The 19384-nt window shown below is 40.8% G+C and overlaps 1 protein-coding gene across 1 annotated transcript in view; it reads right to left on the reverse strand.

Moving 5' to 3' along the window:
- Nucleotides 1–6295: 6295 nt before the first annotated feature.
- Nucleotides 6296–19384, reverse strand: part of SGSM1 (small G protein signaling modulator 1) — a 331551-nt gene continuing 318462 nt past the window's right edge. Inside the window, exons 23-25 of the mRNA XM_077295680.1 lie at nucleotides 18055–18151; nucleotides 17768–17935; nucleotides 6296–8444 (exon numbers count right to left, since the gene is read on the reverse strand). Coding sequence (XP_077151795.1) covers nucleotides 8356–8444; nucleotides 17768–17935; nucleotides 18055–18151 — 354 coding nt within the window. The 3' untranslated portion in view covers nucleotides 6296–8355. The remainder of the gene's footprint in view (nucleotides 8445–17767; nucleotides 17936–18054; nucleotides 18152–19384) is intronic.

Here is a 19384-nt window from a genome sequence, read left to right on the forward strand (position 1 = left end):
GCAGGCTGTACTTTGGGATTCCGGTGGTCCTCCAGAATAAACATAATAAATATCATGGAAAAAAGAAGATGAATAGCACTCACCGATCCTTATCAAAATTCCATACTTTATTCAAACGATTAAAACATCATGGCCAGGAGAGTGGGTCTAGGAGTGTGCGAGCAAGTGGGAAAAACCCAATGTGGCTAAACAAAGAAAGGGGCAATTAACAGTAAAAAGAAAGCATTTAAACTACTAAAGCAGGATGGAACCGTTGAAGCTCTAAAAAACTATACGGAGAAAAATACTTTACCTAAAAAACTAATTAAAGCTACCAAAAAGGAAAGAGAAGCACATTGCTAAGGAGAGTAAAACTAATGCCAAACTGTTCTTCAACTATATCAATAGTAAAAGAATCATAAGTGAAAGTGTAGGCCCCTTAAAAAATTGAGAGGAAAGAATGGTTGTAGATGACGAGGAAAAAGCTAATATACACTGCTCAAAGAAATAAAGGGAACACTAAAATACCACATCCTATCACTGAAATATTTCAGTTGCAAATCTTTATTCAATACATAGTGGAATGTGTTGAGAACAATAAAACATAAAAATGATCAATGTAAATAAAAATGAATATCCCATGGAGGTCTCGATTTGGAATGATACTCAAAATCAAAGTGGAAAATCAAATTACAGGCTCATCCAACTTCAGTGGAAATGACTCAAGACAAGGAAATGATGTTCAGTTGTGTGTGTGTTGCCTCCATGTGCCTGTATGACCTCCCTACAACACCTGGGCATGCTCCTGATGAGGCGGCAGATGGTCTCCTGAGGGATCTCCTAACAGACCTGGACTAAAGCATCCGCCAACTCCTGGACAGTCTGTGGTGCAACGTGACGTTGGTGGATAGTGCGAGACATGATGTCCCAGATGTGTTCAATCGGATTCAGGTCTGTGGAATAGGCGGGCCAGTCCATAGCTTCAATGCCCTCATCTTGCAGGAACTGCTGACACACTGCAGCCACATGAGGTCTGGCATTGTCCTGCATTAGGAGGAACCCAGGGCCAACCGCACCAGCATATGGTCTCACAAGGGGTCTGAGGATCTCATCTCGGTACCTAATGGCAGTCACGCTACCTCTGGCGGGCACATGGAGGGCTGTGCGGCCCTCCAAAGAAATGCGACCCCACACCACTACTGACCCACTGCCAAACCGGTCATGCTGAAGGATGTTGCAGGCAGCACATCGCACTACATGGCGTCTTCAGACTCTGTCGTATCTGTCACATGTGCTCAGTGTGCACCTGCTTTCATCTGTGAAGAGCACAGGGCGCCAGTGGTGAATTTGCCAATCCTGGTGTTCTGAGACACCGTCCGGCACGGTGTTGGGCGGTGAGCACAACCACCATCTGTGGACGTTGGTTTCTAACCGTTTTTGCAGACACATGCACATTTGTGGCCTGCTGGAGGTCATTTTGCAGGGCTCTGGCAGTGCTCCTCCTGTTCCTCCTTGCACAAAGGCTGAGGTAGCGGTCCTGCTGCTGGGTTGTTGACCTCTTACGGCCCCCTCCACGTCTCCTGGTGTACTGGCCTGTCTCCTGGCAGCGCCTCCAGCCTCTGGACACTACTCTGACAAACACAGCAAACCTTCTTGCCACAGCTTGCATTCATGTGTCATCCACGAGTGTGAAAGCACAACCAACATTTAAAAGTGACGAAAACATCAGCCAGAAAGCATTGGTACTGAGATGTGGTCTGTGGTCCCCACCTGCAGAACCACTCTTTTATTGAGTGTGTCTTGATAATTGCCAATAATTTCCATCTGTTGTTTATTCCATTTGCACAACAGCATGTGTAATTGATTGTCAGTGTTGCTTCCTAAGTGGACAGTTTGATTTCACAGAAGCTTGATTTACTTGGAGTTATATTCTGTTGTTTAAGTGTTCCCTTTATTTTTTTGAGCAGTATTAAACACCTTCTTCTCCACAGTATTCACGGTGGGAAATGAAATGCTAGGTGAAATGCAGAGAGACAAAGAAAACCCTATATTAAGGGTCACCAATTTAACCCAAGAAGTGGTGCGAAACCGGCTAAATAAGATTGAAATAGATAAATGGCATACACCCACGAGTACTAAGAGAACTAAGTAATGTAATAGACAAGCCATTATTTCTTATATTTAGGGACTCTATAGCGATGGGGTCTTTTCCACAGGACTGGCACATAGCAAATGTGGTACCACTATTCAAAAAGGGCTCTAAAAGTGAACCTGGAAATTATAGGCCAGTAAGTCTAACCTCTACTGTTGCTAAAATATTTGAAGGGTTTCTGAGGGATTTTATCCTGGATTATCTCAATGAGAATAACTGTTTAACTCCATATCAACAAGGGTTTATGAGGAATCGCTCTTGTCAAAGCAAGCTAATCAGTTTTTATGAAGAGGTAAGCTATATACTGGACAAAGGTGAGTCATTGGACATGGTATAGCTTAATTTTTCCAAAGCGTATGATACCGTGCCACACAAGAGGTTGGTACACAAAATGAGGATGCTGGGTCTGGGGGAAAATGTGTGTAAATGGGTAAGTAACTGGCTTAGTGATAGAAAGCAGAGGGTGGTTATAAATGGTATATTCTCTAACTGGGTCGCTGTGACCAGTGGGGTACCGCAGGGGTCGGTGTTGGGACCTATTCTCTTCAGTATATTTAGTAACGATCTGGCAGAAGGTTTGTACAGTAAAATATCAATATTTGCAGATGATACAAAACTATGTAAAGCAGTCAATACAAGAGAAGATAGTATTCTGCTACAGATGGATCTGGATAAGTTGGAAACTTGGGCCGGAAGGTGGCAGATGCAGTTTAACAATGATAAATGTAAGGTTATACACATGTGAAGAAGGAATCAATATCACCATTACACACTAAATTGGAAACCACTGGGTAAATCTGACATGGAGAAGGACTTGGGGATCCTAGTTAATGATAAACTTACCTGGAGCAGCCAGTGCCAGGCAGCGGCTGCCAAGGCAAACAGGATCATGGGGTGCATTAAAAAAGAGGTCTGGATACACATGATGAGAGCATTATACTGCCTCTGTACAAATCCCTGGTTAGACTGCACATGGAGTACTGTGTACAGTTTTGGGCACCGGTGCTCAGGAAGGATATAATGGAACTAGAGCGAGTATAAAGGAGGGAAACAAAATTAATAAAGGGGATGGGGAACTACAATACTCAGAGAAATTAGCAAAATTAGGATTATTTAGTCTAGAAAAAAGACGACTGAGGGGCGATCTAATAACCATGTATAAGTATATAAGGGGACAATACAAATATCTCTTCGAGGATCTGTTTATACTAAGGAAGGTGACGGTTACAAGGGGGCATTCTCTGCTCTGGAGGAGAGAAGGGTTTTCCACCAACATAGAAGATTATTCTTTACTGTCAGGGCAGTGAGAATCTGGAATTCCTTGCCTGAGAAGGTGGTGATGGCGAACTCAATCGAGGGGTTCAAGAGAGGCCTGGATGTCTTCCTGGAGTGTAACAATATTGTATCTTACAGTTATTAGGTTCTTTAGAAGGACGTAGATCTGGGGATTTATTCTGACGGAATATAGGCTGAACTGGATGGACAAATGTATTTTTTTTGGCCTTGCTAACTATGTTACATTTATGTACCTTGTAAACAAAAAAAAAAAAAAATCATGTACGTAACATCTCTTACTAAGTAGCAGATAATAACAATAAAAATGTCCATACATAAGTGATAACAATGGTTTGGCTGACAGCTCTATCTCCCAACTCACCCATACACATTAATCTTAGGCTTGGCTAAGCATTCATGTGTTCTCAGTGGGGAGAGAGAGAAAAGCCTCTGCCAGAGAGCTTGGCAGTGGTTTATTTCACACAGATCAAAAGGGTCGTGTGTTAGAATTCAAAGTGCCTGATGCTTATCTCCCTTGGGAGTGCTTTGGGAGGCCCTATACAAAATTAGATGGTTGGTCAATACAGCAGATATTAAGCACGTTAACTCAACTTGAAGCTAATCTGTTTTGGGTCCACTAGTTTTTCAATAAAAGAGGATTAGAAACCTCTGCAGCTCAAAAGGAATCTCTTCCCAAGCCTTTTGATATGGTGAGATGTAAAATATAATAGTACCTATATTTAGATCTTGGGCACACAATTATGCATATGTTTTGCAGAGCTTCTAAAGATGCAACAAAAGAAACACCTAAAATGATATCACATAGATAAAGGCAATACAATAATGATCTGTACCATTTATAAAAACAAAAGTAGTCCTTGAAAAAATAACGCCACTCTTGATGTGTTGTCTTCTCTTCACACAAACAGAATTCGCTGAACACATTTACAAGATAAGTCGGCAACATTTAAGAGATATTGTTACTGGTAAAATGATTCACACACACTGACTTTTACAAAGACACACGGAAATGTACAGTAAATAGAATAAATAAATACTTTTCATCATCTTTATAAGTTATTTAAAAACACTGATATCTGAGGACACAAAATGTACTCTTAGTAAGAGCCTATGATAATAGCAGACTATTATAGCATTTTCTAAATTTATGGAGCCTTTATTAAACACTTTGTAACACTGTTTATGCCAAGGTGCCTTGCCTATACGACCCTGAATTCATAAATCAAAATGTCACACCCATGGCAGATATCTAAAAAATAAGATTAAAAACCTACCTGGGAAATGCTGCTTAAAGTTTCCAAATACATTAGCTGATGACTAACTGTAATATGTAGGTTCTATTTATAGACAGTTGTTTCACTAGCGATTTCTTACTTTTATTGTGATATGTTTAAGCTTTTTTCGAAGTATCCATTCTACTTAGAAAAGCAAATAATACTAATTTAAGACAAATTGGTGATACTATCAGGCTAACTTCAATCTTTTATTATGGCCGGAAGTCCAAGCAGGAGCAGTTTGAGCAAGATATGCAGCATTTCATGCTGAGCAGTGATGCCTGACAGACCCGATGACTAACTGTGTTTATCAGGAAACGGACAATTCCACAATACAAAAGATCTTACACAGAAGTGCACTTTGCGTAGTATAGCGGTATGCCACAAAGCATATATATCTAATCCTGCAAGTTATAATGAATGGCTCTCACATTGAAAGGGTGTTGTACTTGTATAGTTATTTCTGCCTTGCTGTGATATTTAGTACATAATGTACTTTAATTATGAAAATCAATGCAAAAAAAGCTGCTCTGTTGCTGAGAGCAACTAGAATTTTTCTAGTGCAGGTTAGAAAATGAAAGCATTGACCTACTTGATACAGACAACTCCTTTTCTTGTGCACTAATTTTCATAAATGAGCCCATTGTTGGCATGAAGTCCATTGCATCGCTTAATTAGTTATGAAACCGCACATTATGAGCGCTCCTAAATAGAGACATGCCAGTATTTTCAAATTCAGATAAACTGCCTGTAAAAAGTGATGAGTGATGATCTACCAAGTCAGTCTATGCTAGTTTTGAATGTTTCAATAACTGTGAGACTTTTTATATGAACAAATGTTTCTGTGCTCATTTGTGTCCCTTCCATCCAACCCTTCAGTTGCATTACAAGTAGATGTCTGTTTACAAGAGTGAAGGTGCTGAAGACAAACCAAAATGGTCTGGAGTCACCAGAAAACATGCAATCAAGAACAAACAAGTGGATTATCGCTTGAAATTTGATAATGGACTATCTTTATAATGGGCCAAGAGTGTTTGGGCAATTATTATTCCAGGTAATTCAGCGCAGACCAAATGGGGTCTGACATGAGGAGAAGTGCAGTCCATACACTGTGTGCACAACTATTAGGCAAGTGAGTATTTTGACCATATCATCATTTTTATGCAGATTTTCCTACTTCAGGCTATATAAGCCTGAATGCTTATTGGATGAAGCCGATCAGGCAATGTATATTTGTGTAATGAGGAAGGGATGGCCTAAGGATATCAACACCCTTCATCAAGGTGTGCAGAATTATTAGGCTGCTTATTTTCCTCAGGCAAAATGGGCCAAAATTAATTTAACTGACTGTGAAGAGTCAAAAATTGTTAATGGTGCTTTCACATTGAATTCAGGCACTTGTTCCTTGGCCTCGTCGGGGCTTGCTTCCAAACCACTCGCAAACCGTATGTGCCAACATAGACTGTTATAGTGCCGGCAGAGTGAACGTCCACACTCTGATGTGCATCATTTTCGGGAGCGTACTTCTACTCGAGGCGAACACTCGGATGTAGTGGACTGCGTCCGAGTGTCCACCTCCAGTAGGAGTACACTCGAGAAAATTATACATGTCAGAGGGCACTTTCACTCTGACAGCACCATTACAGTCTATTGTCCCGTCGGTGTGTAGATCCGAATCCAGTGTTGCGGGGTTTTGTATGCAAACCCCGACGGGGCTACTGAACGCAATGTGAAAGCACCCTTAGTGTTACAGAGGGATGCAATTGTAGCACTTTTGAAATTAATAATATATTGGGGTGTGATCACAGAACAATCAAAAATGTTGGAAATAGTCAACAGGGTCGCAACAAATGTGCTAAGAAAAAAAGACACATCAACTGCCAAAGATTTGAGAAGAATCAAACATGAAGCAACCAGTGAGCCCATTATCCTCCAGGGTTGTCAGTGCCCAGAAATACATTTTAAGTTGTTGGTTATTATTCTCACTATAACGGATGAATACAAACTATTGAGATAATAAAATTTAGAAGCACAATAATTCGGCACAATTATATTTGCAGAAATGTTCTGTACACTTAGACATTCTCCTAAGTAAGACAAAACTTCACTGTTATTTTTTTAAATATTCAGGTTTACTAACCTTTTGGATTTACCCACAGCACTGTAGTTGTTCAATAATAAAATGAATAATCAAAAATACAAATTGTGTAATAATTCTGCACACAATGAAGTCCGACATATTGGCAGAGAACTAAGTAAGATGGATTAGAGTGCCTTTACACTGGCTGAAAATTGGAAAAAGCATTCTTAGCAGGCGCCCAATCACTTGACAATTGAGCAACATGCTCATTTATGGGGTGAAATGATTTGTAATCTTGTTTAGAAATCATTGTTCTCGCCAGCACATCGCCCTGTGTAAACAGGAGACAAGCTGCGATAATATTGAAATTCTATCCATGAAGCACAGGTGGCCTGTTGTACGGATCCTGATGTGTGGGTGTCCTTAAATGACTGCAGATCAGTTTGTATAGAGCCGATCAGCGTTCGCTTAATGGCCATGTTCGACCAGTGTAAATACAGACTTGCTGGAATTCAGCTTCTCTATATTTTACAACCATATCAAAGTTTTGTAAATTGTTTTACATGAAGATAATCATTAATCCATATTTCAAATGAGTCTCTGCATTGTAAGGTTTTATCAGATTTGATCTGCTTAACATAACCTTGAATGTTACTTGCCTTGCACATCGAATCTCCCTGTTGCTAAAATGCATCTCATCCTAATTAGTGTAGAAAAGGGACTTTGCTGTCTGTATCTACAGGACAATAGTAGTGTAGCTGTGCAAAAAGGGTCTTAAGAAGCATTACGCAACTGACAAGGTATTAGTAACTGCAATCATTCTCACTGTAAATTCCACAACATAAAAGATGTAAAATAATAGATTCAATAAAAAATAAATAATATCAATATACATTTATACATTTTCTCTGCTAAACTCCAATAGATTGTGCCTATAAATAGTCCCTGCAATGATAAAGCTGTGCAGTCAAATAGTAGGAAGTAAATTTCGTAATAAATGTCTAACCAGAAACTCCAGACAGGAAAAACACAAGCCCAACTTTGGGGAATTTGCATACAGTAGAAAGTAGCTGCTCCTGGCAGGTAATGAGTTTACTCATAATCACTGGATATGAAAAATAATCTGCTCTGTTTGTGCTAACATGTAACTACAGAAATCTGGATCTTGATATCTATAAACTGTAATCCAATTAAAATCATATTTTAACAAGGATCACTAGCACATTCACACTCACCTATTTATATGAAGGGTTTCTGAAATCAAGATCAACCTTGTATTGAGTTCTTTGGTTTAACAATAAACTAACAAGGCCAAATGGAAAAAAAAAAAAAGAAACTAAATAAGGAAATAACGGGAAACCCTTTCTTTCAGTAGCGGTTTCCTCTGCTACTAGAACTGGCTTCAGTTCCTGGCACTTATTAACGTAAATAAACTGGCCATTAAGATATTTTATAACCCTTTCACTTCTGATGGGACTTGATTGCATTGCTGAACAAATGATTTCCAGGGCTCCATGACAGTGGGAGATTTCATGCTGTGGTGGATGTGACTGTGCTTCTTAGAAGAGGCCCCTTTACTTGTTCTCGATCAGTGTCTGGACCTTGTACACAAGATCTCGGGCAAGCTTCAGGATATGCTTTATGTTGTGTCTCTCTGCCATTTCTAAAAAACAAAAATGTAAAGATGAAAGACTTGCATTTACATTATAGTTATAAACAAATGTATCAATTTATTGTGTGATGGAAAGTTCCAGGTACACCTTTTGGTCAACAGATCAGAGGGAAGTTTCTGGTATGTTTCAGCTGTGCCATCTGTGTTAATTATTTTACTTATGTAGTTATTTTAATTAATAATTGGACATTGGAGCAAACTGTTAGCTGCGCAAGGATGGAAAACAAGTTTGAGCCTTAGAATATAGATAATATTTTCAAGCAGAGATGGCTCAGTAATCAAAGTACCACATATATCATATATTGTGGACACTTTATAAAAAAAAAAAAGATGTTGCTAAAAAGTGTGTGTGTGATGCTAGTCACTACCCACGGAGAGACCGTGAGGCAGAGAAGTCAGAAGTTCCGGGGTCAGTACCAAGAGAGCACATAGATAACCAAGGTAAAAGACAAAGGCGTCAGTCAGGTCATGGTCCAAGGATCAAAATACCAGGAGATAGCACACCAAAGCAAAAGGAAAAGACAAAGGGATAGTCAGTACACGGTTCAAAGGGTCAGGCAGCAGAAGATCAGAACTCAGCACACCAGATTCAGACAAACACTCACCAGTAAGCACAAGCTACATCTGGCTGGGATCAGGGGCAGACAGCTCAGTTAAATAGCTTGGGCCATCTCCTGAACACAGAACACCAGGAGAAAGTCCAGCACCTCCCAGTCACAGAATGGACAGCCGAGCCATCAATCAAGGCACTGACAGCTAAGAATGCCCATCACAAGACTGGATAGCCAAGCTGTCAATCAAAACACTGACAGCGCAGAATGACCCAGTTTCCATAGGACAAAGTAACAATCACTCACTGAGTGAAGGAATCGTGACAGTTTGCATTGTATACTCTGAGCCTGCTGACAACTACACCACCCCTTATCACCTCCTTAAGGAGAATCTTTGAGCAGAAGTTTACTATTAAATCTGACAGAAGCATAATGTAGGGGCAGAGAGCCCGATTCCAGGGATGTGTCACTAACTAGGTCATGTGCTGAAGTTTCAATAAAATATTTTGCTTTATCAGCAGGAGATTATAACTAGAGAAATAAGGGTCGCATGCCAGGAAGTCCAGCTAATCGGTTTAACCCTGCCCCACCACTGACTGACAGTTTATCACTAATGTACAGTGTGAGCAGAAAGCAGCTAATAAGGTGTGTAGGCTTGGATATACAGACCTCAACATTTTGATCACTGCTAGATCTACAGCAGAGAAAACAGGGATTGTATCAAAATTGCAGCCAGCAGTCCAGTAAGTGATACATCGCTCAAGCTCTTTGCCAAAACATCATGCTCTCAGATTCCATAACCAAAATCTGCTGCCAAATTCACTTTAACGTTCAGGCATAAGGCTATTCGTAACGATATTCCCAGCTGCACAGTTCTATCTTTTCCTTCAACAGTACAGTACAAAATAGTAAAGTGCTTTTCCACTATTATTATAGTGATGACCTATTCTCAACACCAAGGCTATGTGAACGTTGTGGATTTTGATGCGTTTTTGCGGCATTTTTGGCTGCATCAAATCCGCAGTGCAGTGCACAGCCAATGTTAGTCTATGTGAAATTGACATTTGTTGTGCACATGCTGCGAAAAAAATGGCGGCTTTTTTTCCCGCATCATGTCAATTCTTTTGGTGGATCTGCAGCGTTTCTGCACCCATTGACTTCCATTGAGTCAGGCACATCCGCAGCAAACCCGCAGATGTAAAAAAGATCCGTGGTTTTGCTGTGGATGAATTGCATATCGGGAGGAGGGAGTGTGAGGGCAGAGCGTCGGTGGAGCTATGTGCGTGTATATTGTGTACAGGGGTCTACGTGTTTGTGTGTGCCCCTGTGTGTGTGCGTGTCTGTGCGTGTGTCCCTGTGTGTGTGTGGGTCTGTGTAAGCAGCAATTGTCTGATAGGACTACTGCTCCCATCTGGCAATGAATGCTCAGAGACAGCATTGCCGATGATGGGAAAGTAGTCCCATCAGACAATGGCTGTGTTCAGTAGTAAAAAAAACAAAAACAAACATACAGAACATACAACATTTAACATACAGTACATACACATAACATACAACATATAACATAGAGTACATACTTACCAAACACCTAGTCCCCGAAGCCCTCGATTCTCCTGTAATAAAAATAACATAATAAATCAACCTATACTTACCTTTCCGCCATAGTCCAGCTAATAACGAGTGTCCCACAACGATCTCCCGTGTAGAACAGTGACATCGGGCGATGCCAGCGCTCTACAGGGGCTCTTCGATGAACTGACAGCGGAGGTAATCCTCCGCGATGTATATCCCGCCGCCACTGCCGGAGAGAGGTCACTTAAGTTCATTGTCTCACTGGCAACGCTGTGTGAGAAAATTTCCACGCAGCATTGCCGTAAAGCGAAAGAATGAACTAAGGTAACCTCTTCAGCTATGCACTGCAGGAGCCATTATCTCCTGTCAGTGTGACACTGGAGCACCTTTAGAGCAGTGACCCGATGTCACTGTTCTATAGGGGAGATCGTCTTGGGACACTCGTTATTAATTGGACTGTATCGGACCAGGGAGTATAAGGTTGGTTTATTATTTTTATTTTTTGCAGGTGATCGATGGCTTCGGGGAATTAGGTCTGGTTATAAGTATGGTGAAATTAAGAATATTATAAAACCTTTTTCTGGCTGTGTCTTTTTTCTTTTTGTTTTAACTTTTACTACTATAGGATTATGGGTCGGTGCCTTATTGACAGATGACATTAACCTCTTATTACCCCACATGCCACCGCTACAGGGCAGTGGGAAGAGAGAGGCTAAGTGCCGGAATTCTGGGGCGGCTGGGAGCTGGTATTTGTAAGCAATATCCATGGCCCCTCTCTAGGCTATGAATATCAGCCAGCAGCTGTCTGCATAGCCTTTCTGGCTATAAATTATAGGGGGACCCCATGTAATTTTTTTTGGGGGGTCCCCCTATTTTAATAGCCAGTAATGGCTAAATATACAGCTGCGGGCTGATATTCATAGCCTGGGAAGATCCATGAGTATTAACCCCTTCCCAGGCTATAAACATTGGCCCCCGGCCGTCGGCTTTCCCTCTCTGGCACAGAAAATTGTGCGGGAGCCCACAAAATTTTTTTTTTTTTTAGATTAAACAGATATTGCGTTTAATAACGCAGATTTTGTGTGTGTTTGTGTCTGTGTGTCTTTATTTACAGTGCCTTGCGAAAGTATTCGGCCCCCTGGAACTTTTCAACCTTTTCCCACATATCATGCTTCAAGCATAAAGATAACAAATGTAAATTTTTGGTGAAGAATCAACAACAAGCGGAACACAATTGCGAAGTTGAACAAAATTTATTGGTTATTTTAAATTTGGATGGGTTAGGCTAGGTTCACATTGCGTTAGGGCAATCCGTTAAGCGCATAGCGCTAGCGGATTGCGCTAACGCAATGTTTCTTTAGGGTTCGCGTTCATCGTTCCTGCTAGCGCAGATCGCGGACCGGACCTCGGACGCACTTCAGACGCTGCAAGCAGCGTCCGAGGTCCATCACAAAAGAACGGCACATCGCTAGAGCGTGCCGAAAATGGCATGCGCTAGCGATGCGCTACAGAGACAAATCACATTGCTGTCAATGGGTGCGCTAACGGACCCGTTGCACGGCGTTAATTGCGACAATTTCGCCGTGCAACGCAGTCCGTTAGCGTTAACCCATAAACGCAATGTGAATCTAGCCTTACATGGGAGCCGGTCTTTGACCATCCATTTCTCCAGCGACTTGCATGATGTGAGCATGTTTACTTGGTGTTTATCCTAAACCTGTCTGGAGAGGCATTTTGCACATTGAGCAATAGTGACAACTTTAGCTATGATGCTTTTATTATTACGGTATTAATTGCTCTTGTTGCGTTCAGGTTACCTATTTTTTCCTCATGGGCTGTTACAGAGACTGCACTTTGCACTTTCTGTATCTATATTGGGTACCAATCTTCTATAGGTTTGAGCATATATTATACTGTTTATGAGGTAATATGATGGACCGTACCCATGCTTTCTATTCTGTCCCCATATTGTGTTTTTGGGTATATTTTGTGTTTTGTGGGTTTTAAATGTTTTTAAATTGTTATTTGTGTGGTTCAAAAACTTTGGATAAATAAAATTTGTTAACTTTTCTTGTTGATCCCTGCATATATGCATGTCTCTTTCGTCTTTTTCTACTTAATACTTTGTTGCGCCACCTTTTGCTGCGATTACAGCTGCAAGTCGCTTGGGGTATGTCTCTATCAGTTTTGTACATCGAGAGACTGAAATTCTTGCCCATTCTTCCTTGGCAAACAGCTTGAGCTCAGTGAGGTTTGATGGAGATCGTTTGTGAACAGCAGTTTTAAGCTCTTTCCACAGATTCTCGATTGGACTGAGGTCTGAACTTTGACTTGGCTATTCTAACACCTGGATACGTTTATTTGTGAACCATTCCATTGTAGATTTTGCTTTATGTTTGGGATCATTGTCTTGTTGGAAGACACATCTCCGTCTCAGTCTCGGGTCTTTTGCAGACTCCAACAGGATTTCTTTAAGAATGGTCCTGTATTTGGCTCATCTTCCCTGTCCCTGCTGAAGAAAAGCAGGCCCAAACCATGATGCTGCCACCACCATGTTTGACAGTGGGAATGGTGTGTTCAGGGTGATGAGCTGTGTTGCCTTCATGCCAAACATATTGTTTGGCATTGTTGCCAAAAAGTTCGATTTTGGTTTCATCTGATCAGAGCACCTTCTTCCATATGCCACTTCATGTATGCCCATCAACCACGGCAAGGTGACCTCCCTCTGATGGGTCCTACTCTACTGTACATGCTTTCTCCTTGCTGTGGTTGATGGGCATACATGAATTGGCCAATTTATGTGCTAAGAACCTTTATTTTCATTCATTTCCGTAAGTTTTAAAAAAAAATTTTGAGTAGTAAAATCTAGATTATGTTATTAATGTCTTTCTGTGTTTTCACATGACCTAATCTTATACATAGTGCTGCTGTGCTTTCTTTTTTCTACATAATGCAGTCTGGAAGCTGGCACATGTTCACACTTAGGAGGTGCTGGTCAGTCTTTTTGTAGATAGATCTATAGATGGATAGATTTATAGATGGATAGAACTATAAAAACGGAACAGCACAGTATCTACTGTCGGGTGCACAGGCCTTCACTGCAATCAATCCATTAAGCAAAAAGATCCAATAAAAATAGAAAAAGAAGGCAGCACTCCTTTTTTAAGGTGAAAAACTGTGGTTTAATTCAGACCCACATGGCAGGCGACGTTTTGGCTCCGGTTGAGCCTTTCTCAAGAAGTGAATCAATTACAACAGAGTGTACAAATACATGCGTTAATTGCTCATAATCTTTACAAAAAGTGCTTAAGAATAGCTTATAAAAGCTTACAATTTTACATTACGTTCATAAATCCAATGTGCAGCGTAATGAGACTATTCTTAAAAAGTGCCCTTTGCATAAAGTGCGTGATACAGTGTGAACAGGACAATCATTTGGTACATATTGTTAATAAAGTGCAGCTGTGCTTAAATATATATGAAAAAAACGCACCCTGTTGGGGTCACAACAAAACACATGGAGGATGCTACTTCGCCACATTCGGCGTGCAAAGATCTCTACTGCGCATGTGCTAATGTCTCATTACGTCAGAAGACGCTTTCAATCAATGTAGATCAATGTGTGTCAATTTCCCATACAGCGCCTGCGCACTGTATCATTGCTGACATCTAGGTGCCATCTTGGACTATGACTCAGGAAATGTGTATGCTTGGCAAAAAGATGGAGCCAAAACTATGTGGAGAAGAAGAAGTTATACAAAAACTAGTGAAAATCTAGTTTCTGATGATTGACTGTTATTAATAACTATGCTTTTTTCAGATATCGAGAAAGGGACGGCAGAGTTAGAAAAAGGAGAGGGGGCAGGCGACACCACCGACAAAAAAAAAAAAAAAAAAAAAAAAAATACAAGAAACACAGGACACAACCACAGAGGCTAGCAACACAGAAGAGAAAAGAACAGAATTAGTATTGAACATCTCAAATAAGGTACTGACTGACTCACAAATTTCCATTCTTAGTAAAGGACTATCTTTTAGCCCATGTTCACATATGGATTGGTTTAGGCTGCAAGTTTACTTGGAAAAATTCTTCACGAATATCAAATTGAAGGAATGGTTCCAAAATAGTAGTGCTGACAGAGAAGATAAAAATTGTGAGTTTGTCCTTAATAAACTGGGATTAAAAATCCAAAGTAATTTTGTACCCTGCTGACACTGACAGGGGGTCGCGATGACATCGTTGCTGTCTGGAGACGAGCGGGTGCTCAGAGCACCACGGGAACAAGGAGGAAGAAAGGTGAGTATTGGATTTTTTTTTTTTTTTTAATCGGGTGCATCATACTGTACTGGCTGCCTAATGGGGGTGTATTATACTGTACTGGCTGCCTAATGGGGGTGCATTATACTGTACTGGCTGCCTAATGGGGGTGCATTATACTGTACTGGCTGCCTACTGGAGCCTGTTCTCTCCACACTCCCCCACACTTCGGGGCTATTATGCCTGGCTTTTCTCCCTTTTGATAAGGAATTGATATTCCTTTTGGAGTCCTGTCCTATATATCCCTGTTACACTCTCATGGTCCATTCTGCTTATCCAGTGATGCCAGGAATAGGATGCCTTGGACTTTGATTTACTACTAGCCACTAATCAGGTTGTATCCTTTTGAATCACATATATTGCCTTTGCCTTGGGGACTGCTTATATATTGTTCTAAGGATATCCATTTCTTGGTTTTGAGCTGCCAGGAACATTTTTGCAGTGGGTATACATAGCTCATGTGATTCAGCCCAAATAGGGACTACATGTAGGGTTGGTGCTTTTGTGCATACAGGGTTTAATGCATATACAATATTATTTGTTATGATTATTTTTTGCGAGTATAGGGGGCTCAAACTTTGGGGTGTGATTTTTTGTACTGATTCTGGTACTATGTTTTAAATGTTTTTATGTATATTTGCGAGGTGTTAATAAAGGTGTTTTGATACTTTTATAATAGTTGTGGTTGTGCATACCATATTAGTCTACCTTTTTCTTGTTTCACATATTGCTATGTATAGACTAGGTATTGCACCCCTCTGCCATTGTCATTGTATGAACAAATAGTGCACCCCTTTTCGCCTAAACTCGTGATCTGTTATATGCTCTGCAGGGCTGGTATTTACCACTGACCATATGGCGGTAATGTCAATGTTGCTCTTGGTATAGAGATTATTTTCAGCAACAGCGCGGTCATCTGCAGAGGTTCTCCTCCACTATTAGGGGGCGTCACCCAGTTGTAATCAAGGTTACCTGGTTAGGAAGCTTCGCCCCCTGATCCAAAACCCTAGCTACGACTCTGACTATAGTACAATAAGTGGCTTTACGTTTACCCACACTAGTAAAGACCTGTTCTTAAATTTTAATTGGACAAATACCAGTGAGCATGTGCAGTAGGAAGCTGCTCTACTGTAACCTGGAGATAACAATAACCAAGAAGTGTCAGGGTATGTGCACATGTTGAGGACTTGCCTGCGGATCCGCAGCGAATTGGCCGCTGCGGATTCGCAGCAGTTTTCCCATCCGGTTTACAGTACCATGTAAACCTATGGAAAGGTTTATTTTCCGCAGTGCGTTTTACCTGCGGCTTTTTAAAAAACTGAGCGGAAAAAATCCGCACAGAAATCCGCAACGTGGGCACATAGCTTCAAACTATCAACAGGTCATATCAGCATTCAGAAAGACATGGTGGACAGATGTGTCAACAGCCTCTTTTTACTTCAGCTCCCCTGATAGCTATAGCATTGGAACAGGATATCCATTGGAAGTACATCATCTTAAAGATAAGAGAAGGAGGCAGAGCTTCCTACTGCACATGCTCACAGGCACCTGTGCTATTAACATTCCAGTTGTGATGAGCGAGCTTGCTCGGATAACATGCTATCCGTGCACGCTTGGGTATCATCCTAGTATCTTGGGCGTGCTGGAATAATATGTTTGAGTCCCTGCGGCTATATATTTTGCAGCTGTTAGAAAGCCACAACACATGCGGGGCTTTCATAACAGGCAGCCGAAGGAACTCGAACATATTATTCGAGCACACCAAAGATACTCGGATAACACCCTAGCATGCTCGGATAACACGTTATCCGGCTATGTTCACTCATCACTACAATGTAGTGTACCAGAATGGTGGGTATTTTACAGTACTATAGCGATAACCTCCCTAGTCAAAGTGAATGTGATTTGCTAATTAAAGTTACTTAGGAATTTAAATGTAATTACTTTGTTATTTAACTATTTTCTTATCTAAGTGAACCCCTTTAATCCTTAATGCCACTATTCATAGGAATATTAAAATAATGAAAACACTGACAAAGTGGAGACAGGAAAGTCTAATTTGGAACTAATCACAGGTTAGTTTAATTTTGCCCTTTGTTTCAAACTAAACAAAGGCTAACAGTAATCGTGTCCTGTTATTGTTTGCAATTTTATAATCTTTTTTCTGCCAAGTTTATACTTTTGTGCTTTTTTGGGATCCATCGGAAGCGTTCAAATATAACCGAGCATTTATACTAAAAGCTTTATTTCAGGATATACTACACAAGGGGTGCTACATAATCACGGGTGCCAATACATTTTGAACACATCTGTAATCCCCTTTATGAAACATGCAGGTGGAGGCGAATGACTTCACAAAGCAGAACTAGGCAATAGTGTAATATGAGCGAAATATGAGGTATAGGCACTGTAATTTGTAAGAAATACCTTTGTAAGAAATATATTGTGTAAAACAGAATGTGTCAACTGCTTTGTGAAAAGGAATTTCAGTCCAGGAGTACCGATTTAAAAAAAAAGTCTCTCTACATGGCAAAGAGTTGCCCAAACAATATTAAATAGGAAATAGGTTTCATTAAATATTCCATCATTATCTGTAATTGACTGAACAAGTAACATTTTGGATATTTGAGTCATGCGAATTTGGGAAGAAATGATTATCTACAATATGTATATGTATTATATGTTCACTAAATAAATAGATGCACTATTATAAAAGAGGCTGTCCTAGCCCCAAATATTCATGTGTCTGTCCACCCATGGCAATTCTATTATTTATAATAACATCCCAAACGGCCACATTACTTAGTGTACAATCTACTTGGCTGTTCGGATAGCTTATAACATACAGTGTAAATAAAATTAATATTACTTGCCATTAAAGAACTTTATTATATCAGTAAAGTCCATATTATTTTCCAGGATAATATCACGATAAACTTCCACCAGAGCCAAGGCAATGAAGAGGACAAAGTGAGAAGATGACACTTGCTTAGCAGCCCAGATGGTTTCCCAAACTGAGAATACATCATCGTACACCAATTCTGTGAAACAGATGCAGATAATTATAGACAGCCATAAACATTATCCTGATCTCTGATTACTTTTGTGTGCACTGATGTAATGAGCTGATTTATATTGTGTATTTGTGTTCATTGCTCACCTCTTTTGAAGTCTAGAAGAAACCAGCGGTAACAGAAGTAGAAGTGAGTATAGTCACCATTTTGATGCATAAGTTCAAAGAGCTCAGAATCCAAAATCTAATAAAATAAAAAAAGTTAGTCGGAAAACGCAAATAATAAAACGACTCAAACAACAATGTGATGCATGCATATGTGGAACATCAACAGACTGAAAAAAATGTCATGTGTATTTAAAGTATACCTAGCATTCTTTTGATATAACTTATATACTCGAGTATAAGCTGAGTTTTTCAGCACATTTTTTGGTGCTGAAAACGCCCCCCCCTTGGCTTGTATTCGAGTGATGTGTCCAGAAGATGGAGGGGGAGAGGCAGCGGTGGAGCAGCGGGTCACAGGAGGCAGGACCAGGCTGCTGCGGCTAACTCCTGTTCCAGCTGCTAAAGAGAAATGAATATTCACTGCACTGACAATGAATATTCATTTCCCTATAAGAGTGCTTACAGTGTCAACCACAGAAGCTGGCTCCTGCAGCTGCAGGGCGGTCATGCATGCCCGCTACTCAAGAGAAATAAATATTCACCTCTCTCCACTCCCATGGGCGTGGAGAGAGGTGAATATTCATTTCTATTAATTAGCAGCACATGTGCCCGCCCGGCGGCTCACACTGTGCGCGCTACTTAATACTCACTGACTTCCACGCCCATAGTTCCAGCGTGGGGAGCGGTGAGTATTCCGGTAGCTGTGCTCTGCTTGTGAGCAGCGTATGACGTCCCTGCCATGCACTGCTTATGAACATAAAGCAGCTCCTGGCACCGGAACAAGACGTGTTGAGGGAGCGTAGGAAGGTAAGTATAATGGTTTGGTTTTTTATGTTTTTTGATGGGGGCCAATTATACCAGAATAAGGATGGGGTCATGCATACACGGATAGGGATGGGGCCATGCATACACGGATAGGGATGGGGCCATGCATACACGGATAGGGATGGGGCCATGCATACAAGGATAGGGATAGAGCCATGCATTCAAGGATAGGGATGCAACCATGCACACAAGGATAGGAATGGGGCCATGCATACAAGGTGAGAGTAGCTGACATGTTTAACTGCTTCCTCAGGTAGAAACAGGAACAATTTGGTGGTGAAGCACCTGCTGGTTTATTGGAGTCAGCATACACCAAGGCGGGGTTCACAAAACAAAGCCTTTCTGGCTTAACGGAAAAACAAAATAAATAAATTGCAACAGAGTCCTTTTCTCCGCAGGTCTCAACCTGCAGGCACCTGGCAATGTCGTCCGCTCCCTTCCTCTACAAAGCCAGTGACTCTGTCACAAAGGATATGGATGGAGCCAT

This window comes from Ranitomeya variabilis, chromosome 1 (assembly GCF_051348905.1).
Source record: "Ranitomeya variabilis isolate aRanVar5 chromosome 1, aRanVar5.hap1, whole genome shotgun sequence".
In the NCBI taxonomy this organism is placed as follows: domain Eukaryota; kingdom Metazoa; phylum Chordata; class Amphibia; order Anura; family Dendrobatidae; genus Ranitomeya; species Ranitomeya variabilis.